The sequence below is a fragment of the Narcine bancroftii genome, chromosome 7, assembly GCF_036971445.1.
Source record: "Narcine bancroftii isolate sNarBan1 chromosome 7, sNarBan1.hap1, whole genome shotgun sequence".
Classification (NCBI taxonomy): Eukaryota; Metazoa; Chordata; class Chondrichthyes; order Torpediniformes; family Narcinidae; genus Narcine; species Narcine bancroftii.
In genome coordinates this window covers 20407496-20425303 of record NC_091475.1, presented here as the reverse complement: position 1 = coordinate 20425303, position 17808 = coordinate 20407496, and the positions used below count along the sequence as shown (strand labels likewise).

Below are 17808 nucleotides of genomic sequence, written 5' to 3'. Positions count from 1 at the left end.
TGAAGGCAAATGTGCAGAACCTTGGAGAGTTGGTGGGGGTGCAGAGGGGTTGAATAGACTGTTGACGGAAAATAGGATTGTTCTGTAAATCAGCATAAACACAGGCGGCCAAAATGTGGCTCAAAGAATAGGTGGTACGGTGCAACCCTTTGTCTGATCCTGGAGCTGATGCAAGTGTCTTTATCTTTGTCTTTTCTAGGATCCATCACCTTCGGAAGGCTGCCACAGTTTCTCAGCCAGCTGCTTGACCCAATTCTGTATTCTCTTCAAAAGGACCTTCCTCAGCATCATGAGAGACTCGGTAATGATAGTGGGCAATGTAGTGCCCTTTCTGGGCAGCAGTGGGATTCGAGCTGTGCGCCAGATTTTGCTCGATCCATCCCTTTGGCACAGCTCGTAATAACCCGGCTTCAATCGAGATCTCCAGAGCTGTTTGTGTGGAGTTTGCAAGTTCTCTTCATGACTGCTTGGGTTTTGTCCAGTTACTCTGTGGGATAATTTAGCTGCTGTAAATTTCCTCGTGTGTAGTTGGGTATTGGAGGTGATGATGAGAATAAAGGATGAATGTGAAAGGGTAGTTGATGGTTATTATGGACTTGGGCCGAAGGGTGTTTTCTGTACAGGGCGTCACAACCATTCAATGCTTCAACAGTACTAAATAGTAGAAACATTTTGTTTGCTCTAAATACCAATACAAATAGTGTACTATTTATATAATAGTACCTGCATTTAATAAATCAGAAATGTTAAATGACACAAAATTGCCTTGAGTCTGCCATAAAGCACATAAAGATTTGCCATTAGCATTGTGTGGCAACCTTACATTCAGAGAAAGAGAAGCAAAGGAGAGCACCCCCCCCCCCCACCACCACCCCCCCCTACCACCCCCCCCCACCACCTCCCCCAGAATTACTGAGTGTCTGTGGATTCGTCTGCAGCCACACAAGACTCCAGTTCATTCAAACCATCAGCAACCTGAGCTCAGATCCAAATGTCTGACGCAGTGAGGAAGCCCTCAGTGCCCAGGACCCTTCTGGAGCCCTCCATGTCCTCAACACTTTCTCAAATCCTGCTTCCAATACTTGGTTCTCATGAGCCAGTCTCCAGCTGTTTGGCATGAGTCATTTGACCTCCAATCGCCAGCGAACCAGAGCCTGTGTGGGTTCCTCGCAGCCCCCAGATATGTTGCATTCATATCTGCTTCTACTACCTCCCCTGGCAGTACGTTTCACGCACCTATCACGCACTCTGTGTGGGTGGGGGGTGGGGGGAGGGATGGTGTCTTGTAAATCCCCTCCAAACATTCACCCCCTCGCTTTAAATCTATGCCCTCTAGTTTGTGACATTTCTATTCTGAATATCTATCTTATCTATGTCTCTCATAATTCATACAATCCTGTCTTTCTATGAAACAAAAATAACAATGCTTTTGTAAGAATCAAAAATGTAATTCCAAAAAGTTAGGAATATGCAACAAGAAAATTGATTAATTTTAACCCCCAAAGTCAGTGGGTTGGGGTTTGTCACAATATAAAAGGAGGCCACTGCATCCATGCTGGTTCAAGCCAATCTCGTTCACTAAACGTCTCACGAACATCTCAACTCCTCTTGATTCTCTCAAGCTTTTAGGGTAAGAGGAAAGTGAAACAACCCAGAGGAAGCCAAGTCCGTCTCAGAGTGAACGTGCAAAGTCCACCCAGATAGCACTGGTGTCATGAGCTGAACATCATTGTTTATTGTCATGTGTACCAAAAAGCCTTTGTTTTGCATGCTATCCAGGCAAGTCAACTCGTACAGCAAGCTGTTCAATACTGATAAATAAATAAAACTGCAGTTTCACTAAGTTACAATAATTTAAATAGCGGAGGATAGAGTTGAAAGTATTAAAACATGGGGCATGGTTTAGAGAAAAGTGCAATGAAAAAGTCCAAAGGTATCAATTTACCAATTAAGAATCTGATAACAGCAGGAAAGAAACTGAACTTGAATCCGAAGGATCGAGTTTTCAAACTCATACAGTTTTCTCATGATAGTTCAAGTTTGGTCACTCAGAATTCTCGCTGCCCATGGGAAGAAGCTGTTCCTCAGCCTGGTGGTGCTGGCTCTGATCCTCCTGTATCTCTTTCCCAACGGGAGTAGCTGAAAGATGCTGCATGCCAGGTGGAAGGGGTCCTCATGTCCTCTTCAGACAATGATCCCGGTAGATGACATCAGTGGTGGGGAGGTAGACCCCAGTGACCCTCCCTGACACTCTTATAGGGCTGTAGATTGACCTCCGAACAATTCTATACAGCAGTTGTATAATGCTGCAATGCAACTGGCCAGGAAGCTCGCAATAGAGCTCCTGGTCAAAGTTGACAGGATCCATGACTGAAGGGGGGGAGAACAGAGTGTGACTAGGGTAGAAGAGGTCCTTTAATATGTCATCAGCTTTCCTGAGTTAGTGAGAGGTGTAGATGGAGTTAGTGGAGGGGAGGTTGGCCAGAGTGGTAACACTTTTAGACAGCAATGTTAAAATCTTCAAGATAATGGCTCCTTGATTTTTGTAAGATGGAGGGTCGGCCAACTGGGTATAATGTTTGCGAATGAATGGGCCAGGGATGGAACCTTCAGGCAGATGAGTTTCGCTCTTTGTTGGATTCTCGCCATGTCCTTTTCTCTTGGCAGGTCCTGACTCACCTACGCATCACATCGCACATTGGGATTGGCCTACTGATTGGTTTGCTCTACCTGGGCATTGGTAATGAGGCAAAGAAGGTGCTGAGCAACTCTGGTTTCCTCTTCTTCTCCATGCTCTTCCTGATGTTTGCTGCCCTCATGCCGACAGTCCTGACCTGTGAGTGTCTCTGTACTGCTCTGCCTGAGCCACCCAACAGCGTGTGCTATTCCTGCACAGCCCTCCCCCCCCCCCCCCCCCCCCCCACCATCCTGTCCTGCTCCACACCACTTTACAGGACGCAGTCATGCATTACACAAGGGAGCTGAACTAAAAGGGAAAATGTTTGCGATTCAAATTTTCGTTTGCCTTTCTGATCTCCATCTGCAGGGAAATTGTTCATTCCACTTCTTGCTAACAATCAAAGAAGTGTCCTATAATTAGCATTTAAACAGCACAATAATGGTCCCAATTCATCCATGCCAATGTAATTGCCCATTTACCTGCATTTAGTCCATAGCCATGGAGTCACAGATTTCGGGGAAAAGGCCGGGCAATGAGACTGAGTGGGAAAATGGATCAGTTTGTGATTGAATGACAGAGTCGATGGGCTAAATAGCCTATTTCTGCTTCTATGTCAAATGGACTTCTGAACCTTTCCTAAAATGAATCAATTTTTTAAACTTTTAAAAAAGGATTTCAATTTTAAATTTAAATGTTTAAATTTAGACATACAGCACAGTAACAGGCCAATTCAGCCCTAGGAGTCCATGTTACCCAACATACACCCTATTAACGTATGCCTTGGAAAGTTTTTGAAGGGTGGGAACAAACTGGAGTCCAAAGAGAAAACCCATGCTGACATTGGGAGAACATACAGACTCCTTACAGATCCAGTCCCAATCGCTGGTGCTGTAAATGCATTGCGCTAACCGCTACACCAACAGATCTCAATGCCTTTTTTAAAGTTGTAATTATCCTCACTGCTACCACTTTCTCTGGCTGCTCGTTCTGAATACCCAACACCCTCTGTGGTGGGGGGGGGGTGTGGAAACATGACCATCTCGCCCCTTTTAAATCTTTACCCTCTTACTTTAAACTCTCCATTTTAACACTCCATTCCTGGATAAAAGACTATGAATATTCACCATTTCTGTGTAATTCATGACTTTTTAAACCTCTCCAAGGTATCCATTCAGCCTTCTATGCGGCAGAGAAATAAAATTCCAGCCTATCCAGCCCCTCCTTGTAACTCGTGCATGATAGCATAGCGGTTAGCGCAATGCTATTACAGTGTCAGCGACCTGTGCTCAAATCCAGCGCTGTCTGTAAGGAGTTTGTATGTTCTTCCTGTGTCTGGGTGAGTTTCTTCCGGGTGCTCCAGTTTCCTCCTACCGTCCAAAATGTATGGGGGTTGTTGGTTAATTGGATGTAATTGTGCGGCATGGTCTTGTGGGACCAAAGTGCCTGTTATTGTATTTTATTTAAAAGTAAATTTTTTTTTAAAAACTCGACCCCTCCAGTCCTGCTAAAATATTCTGGAATATGACAAAATTGTAGACCCCCATGTTAGTTTGCTCATACATCACTAAGTCACTACCAATGGGCCAAAAGGCAGGGCCCTTTGCTTTGCTCCTGCACCCTGAGGTTAATACCCCCAAGGTAAATGGTGATCCTGGATTGGGAGGAACCTGAACCAGTTGATGTCATGGCAGTCACCTCAACTGACCTTTGTCCTATTTATTCCTTCCTTACAGTTCCGCTGGAGATGGGAGTGTTTCTTCGGGAGCATCTGAACTACTGGTATAGCTTAAAGGCCTATTACATGGCAAAGACGATGGCTGATGTTCCTTTCCAGGTACTGGGACTTGAAGCTCAATTTTCTGACAGTGTACCAGTTCCCATGGTCACCAGGGCAGTTACACAACAGCAACATTACAGTACAACCCTGTTGTGAGTGAGGTAACCGGTTTGGTAGGTCTCAAAGGCAAGGACTCTGAACACAATTTTGATGGGGAAGTATTTTATTTACAGAAGGCAAGTGTGGGAAAATGGTAACTGATGCAACACACACACACCGGCAGCCATGGAAATAGTGGACAATTAATATCAAATGTGGGAAAAATAGTGTGGGAACAAAATACACATACACACACAACAATGATCAGGGAAAAATTGCTGCGATGCCCTCACCCCCCCACCCCTGATTCAGTGCAGACATGGCTCAGTGTTACAAAGGACACTAATTAAAAGCTCCCAACCTTTTTAACAGTGCACATCTTACCAACAGTTTCTCCAGCACCCTTCCACATATCTAGGCCTGGAGTGAGGCAGGGTGGTCCCAAGTTGGCAGAGAGAGAGAAAACAAAGAGCATATGGCACCTTTATAATGCTAGAAGGACAAGCCCACATCATTTACTGGGTTCCAATAACTCGGTGCCAGGAGGGTTAATCCAATTACATCAGCCAATGGCCCAAAGCTAAGTACAGACAGCCTGGAGAGAGCAGTCCAGGTAATTTACATGGAACCAACAGCAAGATGTGAACTAATGGGGCTGGGGGGGGGGGGGTGGTGGAACCAAACATTGATTGGTGGGTGGTGTGTCCTCCGAATGTGTGTCACATGACAGTCACAACTCTTTCCAATACAGTGGATTTTGATAAGATTACCCCCACGTTCTTCACAAATAAAGCCTTGCATGCATCTGAGAGAGTGGGTGCGGACTTAATTTCATGCCCTCCCTGAAAGAAATTGAAGAAAACGGCTCTCAGTCAATGGCATTGGTGGTGGTATCTTCTGCCTTGTCCCTGCTTCCTCATGGTCATTCTCACAGGCCTTCCAGTTCTGCTTGCAAGCCCAAACATAGTTAAACCTGGAGTAATGCTGCACTCCTCATTCACATGGATGTGAGATTAGTACTTATTAATTTTATCATGAATTTAAAGTAGAATCAATGCTTTTAATTGAGTTTGAGCCTTCCTTTCAGTGATTTAACCATAACTTTTCTTTACATTTTAAATCTTCAAATATTTTTTGGTGTTTAATTGGGGCCCGAAGTGTTACTGAATGTCCATATTGCTGACCCAGGGAGTGTGGGCTGCGACATGGAGATTGCACTGGATTTTGGAGGGTGACAGGGGGCTAGGGTCCCCATGGATACTGCACTAGGAGTCTTATACTCATCAGTTGCCCCTGGGTGAGTGGCGGGGTTTGACTGGATGGAAGAGTGTTGGGAAAATGGTCTGGTTTTGCTTGCTTTGTGTAGGTTATGTTCCCCGTGGCTTACTGCAGCATCGTCTATTGGATGACCTCTCAACCCTGCGATGCTCTCCGCTTCATTCTCTTTGCTGCTTTGGGGACAATGACATCACTGGTGGCCCAATCCTTGGGGCTCCTGATTGGAGCAGCATCCACATCCCTTCAGGTAGGAGGTCAAATTAAATTTTGCTTATTGTGAATCCTGTTCAATCTTTCTCCTTCCCTCTCACAAGTTCTCCTTCTCCCTTTCCCTCTCCCACCTCACTTTCTGTTCTTTCTATCTTTTTCTCTCATTCCCCCTCTTTTTCTCTCATTCTCTCTCTTCCCCTCCATGTCGGTCAGAAGCAAATACACAAAACCAAGACACTGTACAACAGGCTTTATTCAACGTAAATTTCAACAGAGCCAGCTGTGAGGAGAGCTGCTGTAAATTCTGAGAATGACTTCGAAGGGCTGGCTCAGGCTTATATCCCAGAGGGTGATTGACATCTGAATGGGTGGGGCTTGGTCTATTCAGGTCGGCTGATTGACAGCCAGCTAGGTGTTGTCTTGTCCCCATGCTCTTCTGCAGTTACAGAGATTTTCTCCTGTAGTAGCCGTGGTGTACCACCACACTATCTCTCTTCCCTCTCCCCTCTCTCTCTTCCCTCTCCCCTCTCTCTCTTCCCCTCTCTCTCTTCCCCCCTCTCTCTCTTCCCCCTCTCTCTCTTCCCCCTCTCTCTCTTCCCCTCTCTCTCTTCCCCCTCTCTCTCTTCCCCCTCTCTCTCTTCCCCCTCTCTCTTCTCCCTTCCTCCCTCTCTCCCCCTCCCTCTCTCCCCCTCTCCCTCTCCCTCTCCCTCTCCCTCTCCCTCCCCCTCTCCCTCCCCCTCTCCCTCCCCCTCACCCTCCCCCTCACCCTCCCCCTCACCCTCCCCCTCTCTCTCCCCCTCTCTCTCCCCCTCCCCCTCTCTCTTCCCCTTCCCCCTCTCTCTTCCCCTTCCCCCATCAATCCATTTCTAGCCAAGCAAGTCAGTTCCCCTCTGTATCTGTTCTTGCCATCATGTAAATTGGTCCTTTTCATTTCATCTGCAGGTGGCAACATTCGTTGGTCCTGTCACTGCCATTCCGGTGTTGCTGTTCTCTGGATTCTTTGTCAGTTTTGATACCATTCCCAAATACCTCCAGTGGATGTCATACATGTCCTATGTCAGGTATCTGAATCCATCCAAACATCACGGGGCTTTCTACATGAAAGGAGCACTCACTTTTATAATAAAAAAAATGTATGACTGGGTGTGATACTGACACTAGTTATTTGGGGAATTCTGAATTAAATATCCATGGAAGAGAAGATAAAAAGGCTTTAGGAACAAGAATGGCTGACAGTCAGAATCTGATGCTTTAATGTCAATTGAATGGGGTTCTTTTAGATAAAAAGTACTAACTGTTCCACCTCATGGTAGCTCGATATTGCCTTCTGCTTGTGTAATTCCCTTGCAGTGACTTCAATTGGACTTAATTTTGAACCATGGGGTTTCAGAACTGAATTGTTTATTGTTACGAGTGTTTTGACACAGGGAAGAACTTTGCTTTGAGTACTATCCAGTGAACTCAGTCTCCACATAGAACTGCAGGTAGTACTAGAGAAAAAAAAACAAGTTGTTGAAGTAAAACAAAAATGTGGGGTGTAGTGACGTATGTAGGGAAAAGTAAAATTAAACCATGCAAGGTATAATCTTGCTCTCGCACGAGATCCTTTCAAGAGTCTGATGAGAGCAAGGAAGAAACTGTCCTTGAATCTGGTGGTGCACATTGTCAAACTTGTGTACCATGTGCCTGAAAGGAAGCAGGAGGTGTAAAGTGAGTGTGATTGAGGTGGGATAAGTCCTATAATATAATGCATTGCTTTCATTGGCTGTAGAGTGTCAATGAGTGGTAGAACCTGGGGGAGTCGATGGGGTGTGGGAGAATAAAATGGAGTTAGCTTTGGATTAGTATAGATGGATTCTTGATGTCTGGTACAATTATGATGGGCTGAATGACAGGTGCTGTATTGACTTTGACCCCAGACACAAAACATTTCTTCTACCCCACAGATACGGCTTTGAAGGTGTCATCCTGTCCATCTACGGTCTGGGCCGCGAGGACCTTCACTGCGAGAAGGATGAAACCTGCCACTTCCAGAAGTCACAGGCCATTCTGAAAGAGCTCGACGTGGAGCACGCCAAACTCTACCTTGACTTCGTCGTCCTCGGAATCTTCTTTGTCTCCCTCCGTCTCATCGCTTACTTTGTGCTGAGGTACAAGATCAGGGCTGAGAGATAAACCTCGGCCACGCAGCCCGATGCAACAGTCGGCAATTCAGATCTTCTCACTGCCGTGATTTCGGACCTCGGGGAACTGCCATAGGAATAGCATGGCAGAATTCCCTTTGGCACTGAGCTCTGAGTGTGCGATCTGGCTAGCTGGTCACATCCACCATCAAAAAAAAATCATCCGGTTGGCAAAATCCTTTTTTCAAATGTTTTGATGTGCCAAATATTATCCTCAATCAGATTTCTCCTCTTTCTCAATGGACAGCCATACTGATAGGAGAATCCCTCAGTGTCAATAAATACTCCAGACAGCTAAATAATCAGGGGGAAATAAGTAATCAGGAGATTGGCTGCTGGAGTCTAGGGTAGAGAGGTGGATGAGAGAGGGTGGATGGAGAAATGGAATGATCTGAAAAACATTTCATTCTAGAATTACCCCCTCACTTTATAATAGCAGCAAGTTACAGTGCTGTTGTAAAGGTGCTTTAATAGAGGATATGGGTGCTCTCTTTTTCTCTTGTATCTCCATCTGCTTTTTATGGACTCAGTAGTGAACCGTGTTTAGAATTTGATCTGAATGGTTCAAGGTTATCTCCAACCCTCAGGGAAAGCTATCTTGGTTCCAAGCGAGGATATTTTGGTCTGCAATTTCCCAGTGGTGAACAGGAAGTTTGAAGTTTGAGACTGCATCCAGCAGCTGATATAATCCTGAGATGAGGCGAGAGTTTATTGTTATATGTACAATGAACAGATGGGCTGAAATTCTTACTTGCTTCAGCCATGCAGGCACGCAAGATAACACCTACTACAATAGTGTACGTTAAATTACCACAGTGCCAAGGCAGAAAAGAGATGATAAATATCCAAGGATCGATAAGCAGATTCACAGTTGCAGTTAGTGCAAGGAAAAAAAAAACGTAACATTTCAGTAATGGAGACAGATTCTTTGATGGTCTTGGGCAAGTTGGGTTTGGGGAAGAAAGCTCTAGGTTCAAGAGCCAGGTAGCTGTTTGAAAAGAACTGTTCTTGAACCTAGAGGTGCTGAACTTTAGGCCCAAAAGTAGCAGCAAGAAGAGTTGTGTCCAGGTCAATAGGATCTATGATGTTGGCTTCCTTCTGGGTGGGAAGTTGTTGTCTCTGATGGACTGGGACTAGGTTTGCCACTTTTTTCAGCCTTTTATGTTCCTGGAAACTTGAGTTTCCAAATCAGGCTGTGATACAACCAGTCAGTGGACTTTCCATTGCATGGATATAGTGGTTCAACAGAGTGTTTGATGACATACCAAATCCCTTTAGAGTTCTTAGAAAGCTGAGATGCTGGTATGTCTTTCAGCTGCCTCGAAGTGCTGGCTCCAGTGAACGATATGTGGATTCTGGTCAGTTTGAGCGAGTTACCATCTCCCCCCACTCCCGACCTCCCCAATCTGTAGTGAGAGAGTAGGTGCAGCCATTAGTTCTGTTGCCTCCTACCTCCAACAGCCAGGGTTCGCTGCTGACCGTGCAGAGTTTGCATGTTGCCCTGTGACCACTAGGGTTTTCCCCTCGGTTCAGTGATTCCACTTTGCAAAGGCTGGTTAACTTGCCACTGTAAATTATCCCTGGTGTTAGGTGAATGGGTGGAGAATCTTAGGTGGGGGAGCGTGGGCACGTGGGAGAGAGAAGGCTACAAGAAATAAATGAGAAAATGATCCCTTCTATGCCACAAGGAAATAATGGAAAAATTACCCCACCATTTCGAGTTCAAACTATCTTGCCAACTTTCACTCACTTGATTTTTTTTTTCTTTCCCCCCCACTGCCCCATTTTGATGTAATAATGCTTCCTTCCAAATCCATTGATTTCATTTAAAATTACTGACATGATTCACAGCATTCATCAGATGAGCTGGATGGGTTTCACTGTTCATGGAATCCTCTTGTCTTAATACCTTTTGCATTTGAAGGTTTCACATTGGAAGACGCTATGCTTCTTGTATGTCTGTGAGAGTCATGGCCTCTTCTCTTGTGTGCTTGTCAGTCCTGTCCCAGTGGGTAAGTGAGATGAAAATATCTCTTAACGTCCCACACAAGTTGGCTACACCAAATGATCTGATGGGAGCCTGCTCTCTGTATTTTGATTTTTAACTTAGACATGTGGCATAGTAAACAGGCCCATCCGGCCCACAAGCCCATGCTGCCCAAATACCCAATTAACCTACAGTCCCCATGTATTTTGAAGGGTGGGAGCAGCCCGAGGAAACCAACACAGAAATGGGGAGAACCTACAAGCACCTTACAGACATTGCTGGATTTGAACCTGGGCCACTGGCACTGTGATAGCATTGCTCTGCTTTCCTACCTATGGAGTGGTCAAATTCATCAGTGGGTGGTACCAAAATTAATGGAATAGGGAGGTATCTGATTTCAGTAGGGTCTAGATGTTGCAGTGGACCACTGAATGGCAGATGGTTCTTAACCTTGACAACTGCCTAGTAATGCATTTTGGTCAATCAAATCAGAGCATGACTTGTATAGTAAATGGCAAGGTCATGGTGAATATTGTGGGGTGATCTGGGGTTCAAGTATATAGTTTCCTGAAAGTGGTGGCACAGGGTAGTGAGGAAGAGGGTTTCTTGCCTTGTACTTGCCTTATCGGTCAGGGCATTGAATAGAGGTGTTGGGACCACATATTCCAATTGTTCAAGACTTCGGTGAGACCACAGTGTATTGGGTGCAGTTCTGAAAACTTAGCTCAGGAAGGATACCATTAAACTGGAAAGAGAGCAGGAAAGCTTCACACGAATGTTACTTGGACTTGGGATTGACTTATGAGAGGCTGGATACGTTGGGATGTTTTTCCCTGGAGTATAGAAAGTCAAAGAGTGACTCTACAAAGTTGTATAAAATAATGAGGGTGCAGATATAATTGTCATCATTTATTTTTCCTATCCCAGGGTAGGAAAATGTCAAACTATAGGATATAGATTTGAATTGAGAAAGGAAACATCTAAAGCAGGGGTGTACAACCTATGGACTGCGGGTCAGATCCAAATGTATCCAGCCCAGAACCCAATCAAAATTACCATGTATACCTGTCCGCAGGCTGCATCCAACCTGCGATCCATATTTATCTGCCCCCCCGCCCCCCAGCTCATCCAACATTGCCGTCACCCACCCCGCCCGCGTTCAACTACTGACACACCCATCCAACCTACGAATGGTAAAAGGTTGCCTGCCCCTGATCTACAGGGATATTTTTCAGACAGGGTCATGGGAATATGGACAAGCTGCCAAAGGCAGTGGCTTGGTGTAATTTAATATTAAAAAGCCATTTAGACAGGTGCATGGACAGGAAAGACTTGTGGCGCGAGGAAGGGAGGAGCAGATAAGGGCTAAATGCAGGCAAACGAGACAAGATTAGAGAGGTAACTTGGTCCGCACAAAAAGTTTAGGCAAAGGGACCTGTTTCCATGCCTGATGACTCTATGGCTCCAGTTTTGGACCTGCAAGTGATTTGACCAGAAGCAGACTGCAGTTCCAGGCAGCGAGAGACTAGTTCTCTCCACACATCCTGCACAATCTCCATAGAGTATTTTAGACATCAATGCCGGAAAAAATCTCAGAAAAATTTAACATAAATTAACATAATTACTCATCTTGTGGTCACTGCACGGCTTAAGATCCTGTCCACGTTAGTCTAAGTGATTTTACGTGGAGCAACATGGCCTGAATCTTCATCAGCTGGACGTTGAATTCATGAGGTGAGTTTTGTGGTGTGATTTAGATTGCAGGTTTCCCCAAAAAAGTAGTATAAATTGCGGTGCAGGAATTGAATAAAAATTCCTGCAATTTCCTTTTTAGACTGCCCATGTAACAGCAAATTTAATTGATTGTGCTGTTAAATGCCTGCAGTCTAAAAACCACACGTGAAGTGGCTGGACAATCGCTTAATGCTGTAGGAACTGTTGTTGGAAATTTCCATACTCCCAAGACCTGAGGCAACCGACGCTTGCTTTTAAAAACCCTTGGCTACTGACTGGGTAACAGCTATTGACAAAGGCTTAAAGTAGCACTATCTGATTAGCTGCGATCAACTCCCCACCCGCCACCCCTACGATTTTCCTGGCCCTGTGCTCCACCTCCCAACTTAAATTCTTTCAATCTCATTAACAAGATCTGCCAAGTACTTGCACAAAACTGGAGATGTCCTGATTTTTCACCCCTGATATAATTTAAAACACTCTAATCAGAAAGTAATTAGACATTTTCATTTGGAATTGAGGGTGCTTCAGATGAAAGAAGGCTGCTGCCACATCGGACAGTTTCCAGGTGGCTTTCTGGTCTCACTTGTGTCAATCAGCACCCTTAATGGTTGTGGATCTGAGGCATTTTGATGGAGTGGAGCCACATAGCCAGAACGCATGCCCAGAGTCTGAGGTGGTCATCTTTTATCAGTGACGTCAAGCTGCTACAACTCCTTACGTGAATCCTTGTCGGAGACTACTTGCAATGTAAAAACAAAAATCAATGCAACGCAAACATCCAGATGAAACTTGCTTTACATTCGATGACTGCAGTGATGGCATAAATTTTCTTTGACGTGCCTCCAATGAGGAGGGCAGGAAAGCATTTTGAAATTATTATAAATAAGCTAGTACCTAGAGTTCAACATACTTGAATTTCTTGCACGCTCCAATGCAATTATCATGGTTGTCAATGGGGGATTGTCTTGTTGGGCATTTGGGGGGATGGAGGGGGAAGTGGTTTGTACCTGTACAGGATGGTTATTCTGTGATTAACATTCAGCACTTTGGCTCTGTCTGCCACGATAGTGTACATCTTCCGATAGCGACCTATTTCAGTTCCCCTTCCCATTCCCTTGGTGGCATGTCTGTACGTGATCTCAAGCACTGCCAGACTGAGACCACCTGCAAATTCGCTCTCTCGCCCTCTCTTTTCACAAAGCCAAATTCTCACCTTTCCTTCTCCTGTTCTATTACACTGGACAACAATTTTTTTTTTCCCCCAAAAGGTTTGCTTCCTGAAAAAAACAATTGGGATTATGATCGACAACTTCAAGCTGAACACAAAGATAATTTCAGATTTGCTCTTTCACCTAGGAAGTTGGAGAAACATTAGATTTACTTTTATTGAAGTTGGCATGTTTAATCGCATAACGATGCTGACACATTGTATTAGTTCGACTGACCTAAAAATGTTTTGCCTCTCGTGTCAGTGTGTTGGCCAGCATTGCTAGATTCCAATAGCCTTGACACTGCTTTTCCATGGCTGCAATATCTTGGTGAAACCTTTCACCATGTTCATTATTTGGTGCATATTGACTGCACCAAGGTCAGCAGGGAAGACGTCCAAGCGTGAATGCAGAAAATAAATTTTCAATGACACGTTGCACTTCATAGTTTTGTGGGCTTAAACTAGGACAGGAAATATAAAAAAAAAGGTTATATCTTGAGGGGAAAAAAAAAGTTATAGGAAAATTTTAAGGTGATCTTTGTGATCAGCAGCCCAAAATCCATAAAATACACCCAGAAGTGTTCAGGAAGCAAATTGTTGTCCATTTTAAGAAATTTAAATATACAGCATGGTAACAGGCCATTTCTGTGGTGGTACATCACCGGCCTACTGCAGGGGGAAACCTCTGTACCTGCAGGAGTGTAAGGGGCCAGGACAACACCTGGCCGGCTGTCAATTAGTCGGCCTGAAGGGATCAAGCCCCACCCGGTCGGATATTAACCACCCTCCAGGACAACACCTGGCCGGCTGTCAATTAGTCGGCCTGAAGGGATCAAGCCCCACCCGGTCGGATATTAACCACCCTCCAGGATATAAGCCTGCGCCGGCCTCCCGAGGCCTCACTCAGAGTTGCTGCAGCCACAGCCAGCCTGGCTTTGTGGAAGCCTTTGTGGATTAAAGCCTGTTGTACAGTCTTATGTGTGTCTGATTCTGGCTAACAGCGCACCACAATTTCGGCTTATGAGTCCATGCTGCTGAATTTATACCTGATTAACCTCCACCCCCCCATACATTTTGAATGGTGGGAGGAAACTGGAGCCCCTGGGGAAAACCCACGCAGATGCGGAGAATGTACAAACTCCTTACAGATAGCATGGTATTTGAACCCCGGTCCTAATCGCTGATGCTGTAACTGTTGTGCTAACCACAATGCTAACTGTGCCATGTTAATAAATAAAATCTTGAGCACCATACTGTTATGCCAGTGTTCTGCTGGTAGCTCCACAAGGAACCAGACTCTTAGTAGAGACATTTTTGTGCTACGACAAGATAAAGTGTCTGCTAATCCTAAATCCAGGATAATCCTCCCCACCGTGCTATTGTTCCACAGGATTCAGTAATTTATAAAGTTTGCTTTCTTTGTGCAATGACTGTTCTAAAGAAATCATTTGCCAAACTGGCACAGATCCAGTCGGCCAAAAGGTGTTTCCATGTTGTACGATGTTGTGACCTTTCCACTCTACCTGGTTTAGAGAACTTGGCGCCTGAAGTCAAGCTCAGTGACAGTGATATATTTCAGGTTATTATGGGAAAACCAGCAATGTGGACACAAATCCAAGACTTTAAGTCCTCTATTTCTCAGGGTTTATCTTGCTGATGGTCATGAAGAAAAAGGTTATAATATTAGTTTAAGAATGCGATTTTCCAAACTCGAGGAGTACGAACAATGACTGGACATTTTACTATGTGACAACCTTTCTCTCATTTCCCCACTTTCTCAGTCCTCTATCAATGTCCCAAAATGCCCAAAGGTTGCTTGCTACCAATTGAGTGATTCTTTCCAATCTGTCCATGATGAATATTTTTGATGACTTTGAAAATTAAACTTTTTTTTGTGAAAACCTCAATTTTTCCCTTGGTACTAACAACATAGGTAAGACAGATGACATCCTGCAAGTCAAATTTGTGAGTTTGGTAAAATGTAGAAAAGCAGGACCTGCAGGACTGTCATTTCAGGTTACTCCCTGTGCTAAGTGTCAGCAAGTATAGATATAAGAAGAAATGACAGATGGGTGCATGGCTTGAGCTGATATAGGAAGGTGATCTTACAGATTTGTACATTATTGAGATCTCATCTGGGGCAGGGGTGACCTGTGCAAGAAGAAACATTGCATCTGAACTGGAGAGGGACCAATATTTGTGCAGAGGGGTGCGTGAGGGTTTATTGAGTGAAGCTTGAGTGTGGTATCTAGCATTTGGCATAGTTCCCTTCATAGGCCAAGATGTTGATCATGAGGCATGTCTTGTGTAGTTAAGGCCTAAAACCATAAGACATAGGAGCAGAGAAAGGCTATCAGCACTTTGTCTGTCCTGCATTTAATCATGAGCTGATCCATTTTCCCACTCAGCCCCACTGCCCAGCCTTTGGCAACACAATGTGGAATCTAACTACTAATCTACAGGTGGTATATGCTAGCAATAGAGTGCAGTAGAAATTTACCAGGATGTTGACTGGAAGGTTGTGGTTGTAACGAGGGTTTGGATGCACTGGCTTCATTCCCATTGGTGTAAAGGACTGAGGGGTGACCATGCAGAGGTTGATAAAATGATAAGGGACTTTAATACTATAGATAATCAGACTCTTCCCCAGAGCAGTGGAATCTAAAACTAGGTGATACAGGTGGGAAGGGAGAAATTTACAGGAAATTAACAGAGTAAGTTTTTTTTTGCACAGGGGATGGTGGTTATTTGGAACAAGCTGCAGAAGAGGTGGTGGAGAAAGATAGAATTACAATGTTAAAAAGTTATTTGGACAGATAGGCAACAGAGGGAGATGGGCCTATTGCAGGCATATGGGATTGGTGAGGACAGGTGATACAATTATTCCATGCCCTGCATGGACAAGATAAGCCAAACTGGCCCAATACCGAGTTATATGATTCCAGGAGATCCCTGATCTTCACTCCCTGGCAATTGTGGTGTTGGCAATCCCAATGAGACCACAATAATTTATATCCATTTTGTAATTCATCCCACTAATGATGTCACACCCTTCAAAAATATTTACCCCTCCTAGGTTTGCAAGTATTTGACAGCCGAGCCACTTTCCTAGTTCTCAGACCATGCACCAAATCTGTGCAGAGCCAGGACACCATTAGACATCAGAGCAGAAATGGGCTATTCAGCCCTTCGACTCTGCCCTGCCATTTTATCATAATCTGATCTATTCCCCCCTCAGCCCCACTGCTCTGCCTTCTCCCCATAACCTTTAATCCCCTGCCTGTTAATCTCTGCCTTAAATATACCCAATGACTTGTCCTCCACAACTGCCTGTGGCAACAAATTCCACAGACTCATCTCCACTTGGCTGAAGATGTTCCTCTGCATCTATGTTCTAAGAGCAGGACAGAATATTTATGACTGCTCTTCTGGAAGTATTTCAGCTTGTTTTCACCTCGTATCAGATTATAACAGATGTGGAGAATTGTTCACCAACCAGCTGGGACCAGCCCAGCAATAAAGTGATCCTTATTTTTAAGCAGTATTTCAAGGCAATATTGCATCTTAATGTTCTTTGAGGTGTCAAATGTTTTAGTATAAAGCAGGCTGCACGGAATGAATATATATGCTCAAGTTGGTCACAGTTCTATTTTGTTTGCTTGAAACAAGACCAGTCAAATAAAAAAATATTTTTAAGAAACCCGTCTCTCTTGCCTTCAAATGTATATTTTAAGTTGTGATGTTGGATCACAGAACTATACAGCACAGGAACAGGTTCTTCAGCCCTCAATGTCTGTGCTGAACATGATGCCAAATTAAACATAATCTCTTCTGCCCACACAGGTTCCTTCAGCGCATGATGTTGTGCCCACCTATATAAACCTACTCCATAATCAATCTAACCCTTCTCTCCCTTGTATTTCTTATATCTGTTTGCTGATCTGAGAGTCTTTTAAATATTCCTATTGTATCATCTTCAACCACTACCCCTAGAGGTGTATTCCCAGTACCCATCGCCCTCTATAAAAGAACCTACCTTTGACGTCTCTTTACAGTATTCTTCCACTCACCTAAAGTAGGTGTCCTCTGCCAATTGTCATTGCTGCCCCAGGAAAAAGGTGCTGGCTGTCAACTTTACCAATGGCCCTTGTAATCTCTATTAAGACAACTCTTATCCTCTGTCATTGAAAAAAGAAAAGCCCTCACTTATTTGTCCTGTCCTCATAAGACATACTCTCTAATCCAGGGCGCATCCCGGTAAATCTCTGCACCCTTTCTAAATCTTCCATGTTCTTCCTCTACTGAGGTGTACATCTTTCCATTTCCTGCATATTTATGTTGAAGAGGCTTCTATCTAGAAGCCTCTTAAACATTACTATCTTATCTGCTTCGACCACTACCGCTGGCAGCCATTCCAGACACCAACCATTCTCTGTAACATAAAATCTTGCCCCTGCAACTCCTTCAAACTTTTCCCCTCAAGAATGTTCTGTATGTTGTGACATTGAATAAATGGAGCAAAACATCTTTGGCATTCAGAGCCAACCCTTACTTTTCTTTCCTAATTATTTCCTGAACTTGCCCACTGCTTGACACTGGGCCAGGGACAGGAACTACCATTGATTGACTACAGCTCCACTTCCGTGA

General features: G+C 44.4%; 1 protein-coding gene across 1 annotated transcript in view; it reads left to right on the top strand.

Annotated features, from left to right (window-relative positions):
• LOC138739807 (ATP-binding cassette sub-family G member 1) overlaps window positions 1–8568 on the top strand; it is a 48313-nt gene extending 39745 nt beyond the window's left edge. The window contains exons 9-14 of the mRNA XM_069892361.1: window positions 200–301; window positions 2668–2836; window positions 4414–4514; window positions 5923–6081; window positions 6987–7105; window positions 7991–8568. Of these exons, the coding sequence (XP_069748462.1) occupies window positions 200–301; window positions 2668–2836; window positions 4414–4514; window positions 5923–6081; window positions 6987–7105; window positions 7991–8219 (879 nt within the window). The 3' untranslated portion in view covers window positions 8220–8568. The remainder of the gene's footprint in view (window positions 1–199; window positions 302–2667; window positions 2837–4413; window positions 4515–5922; window positions 6082–6986; window positions 7106–7990) is intronic.
• Window positions 8569–17808: the final 9240 nt, after the last annotated feature.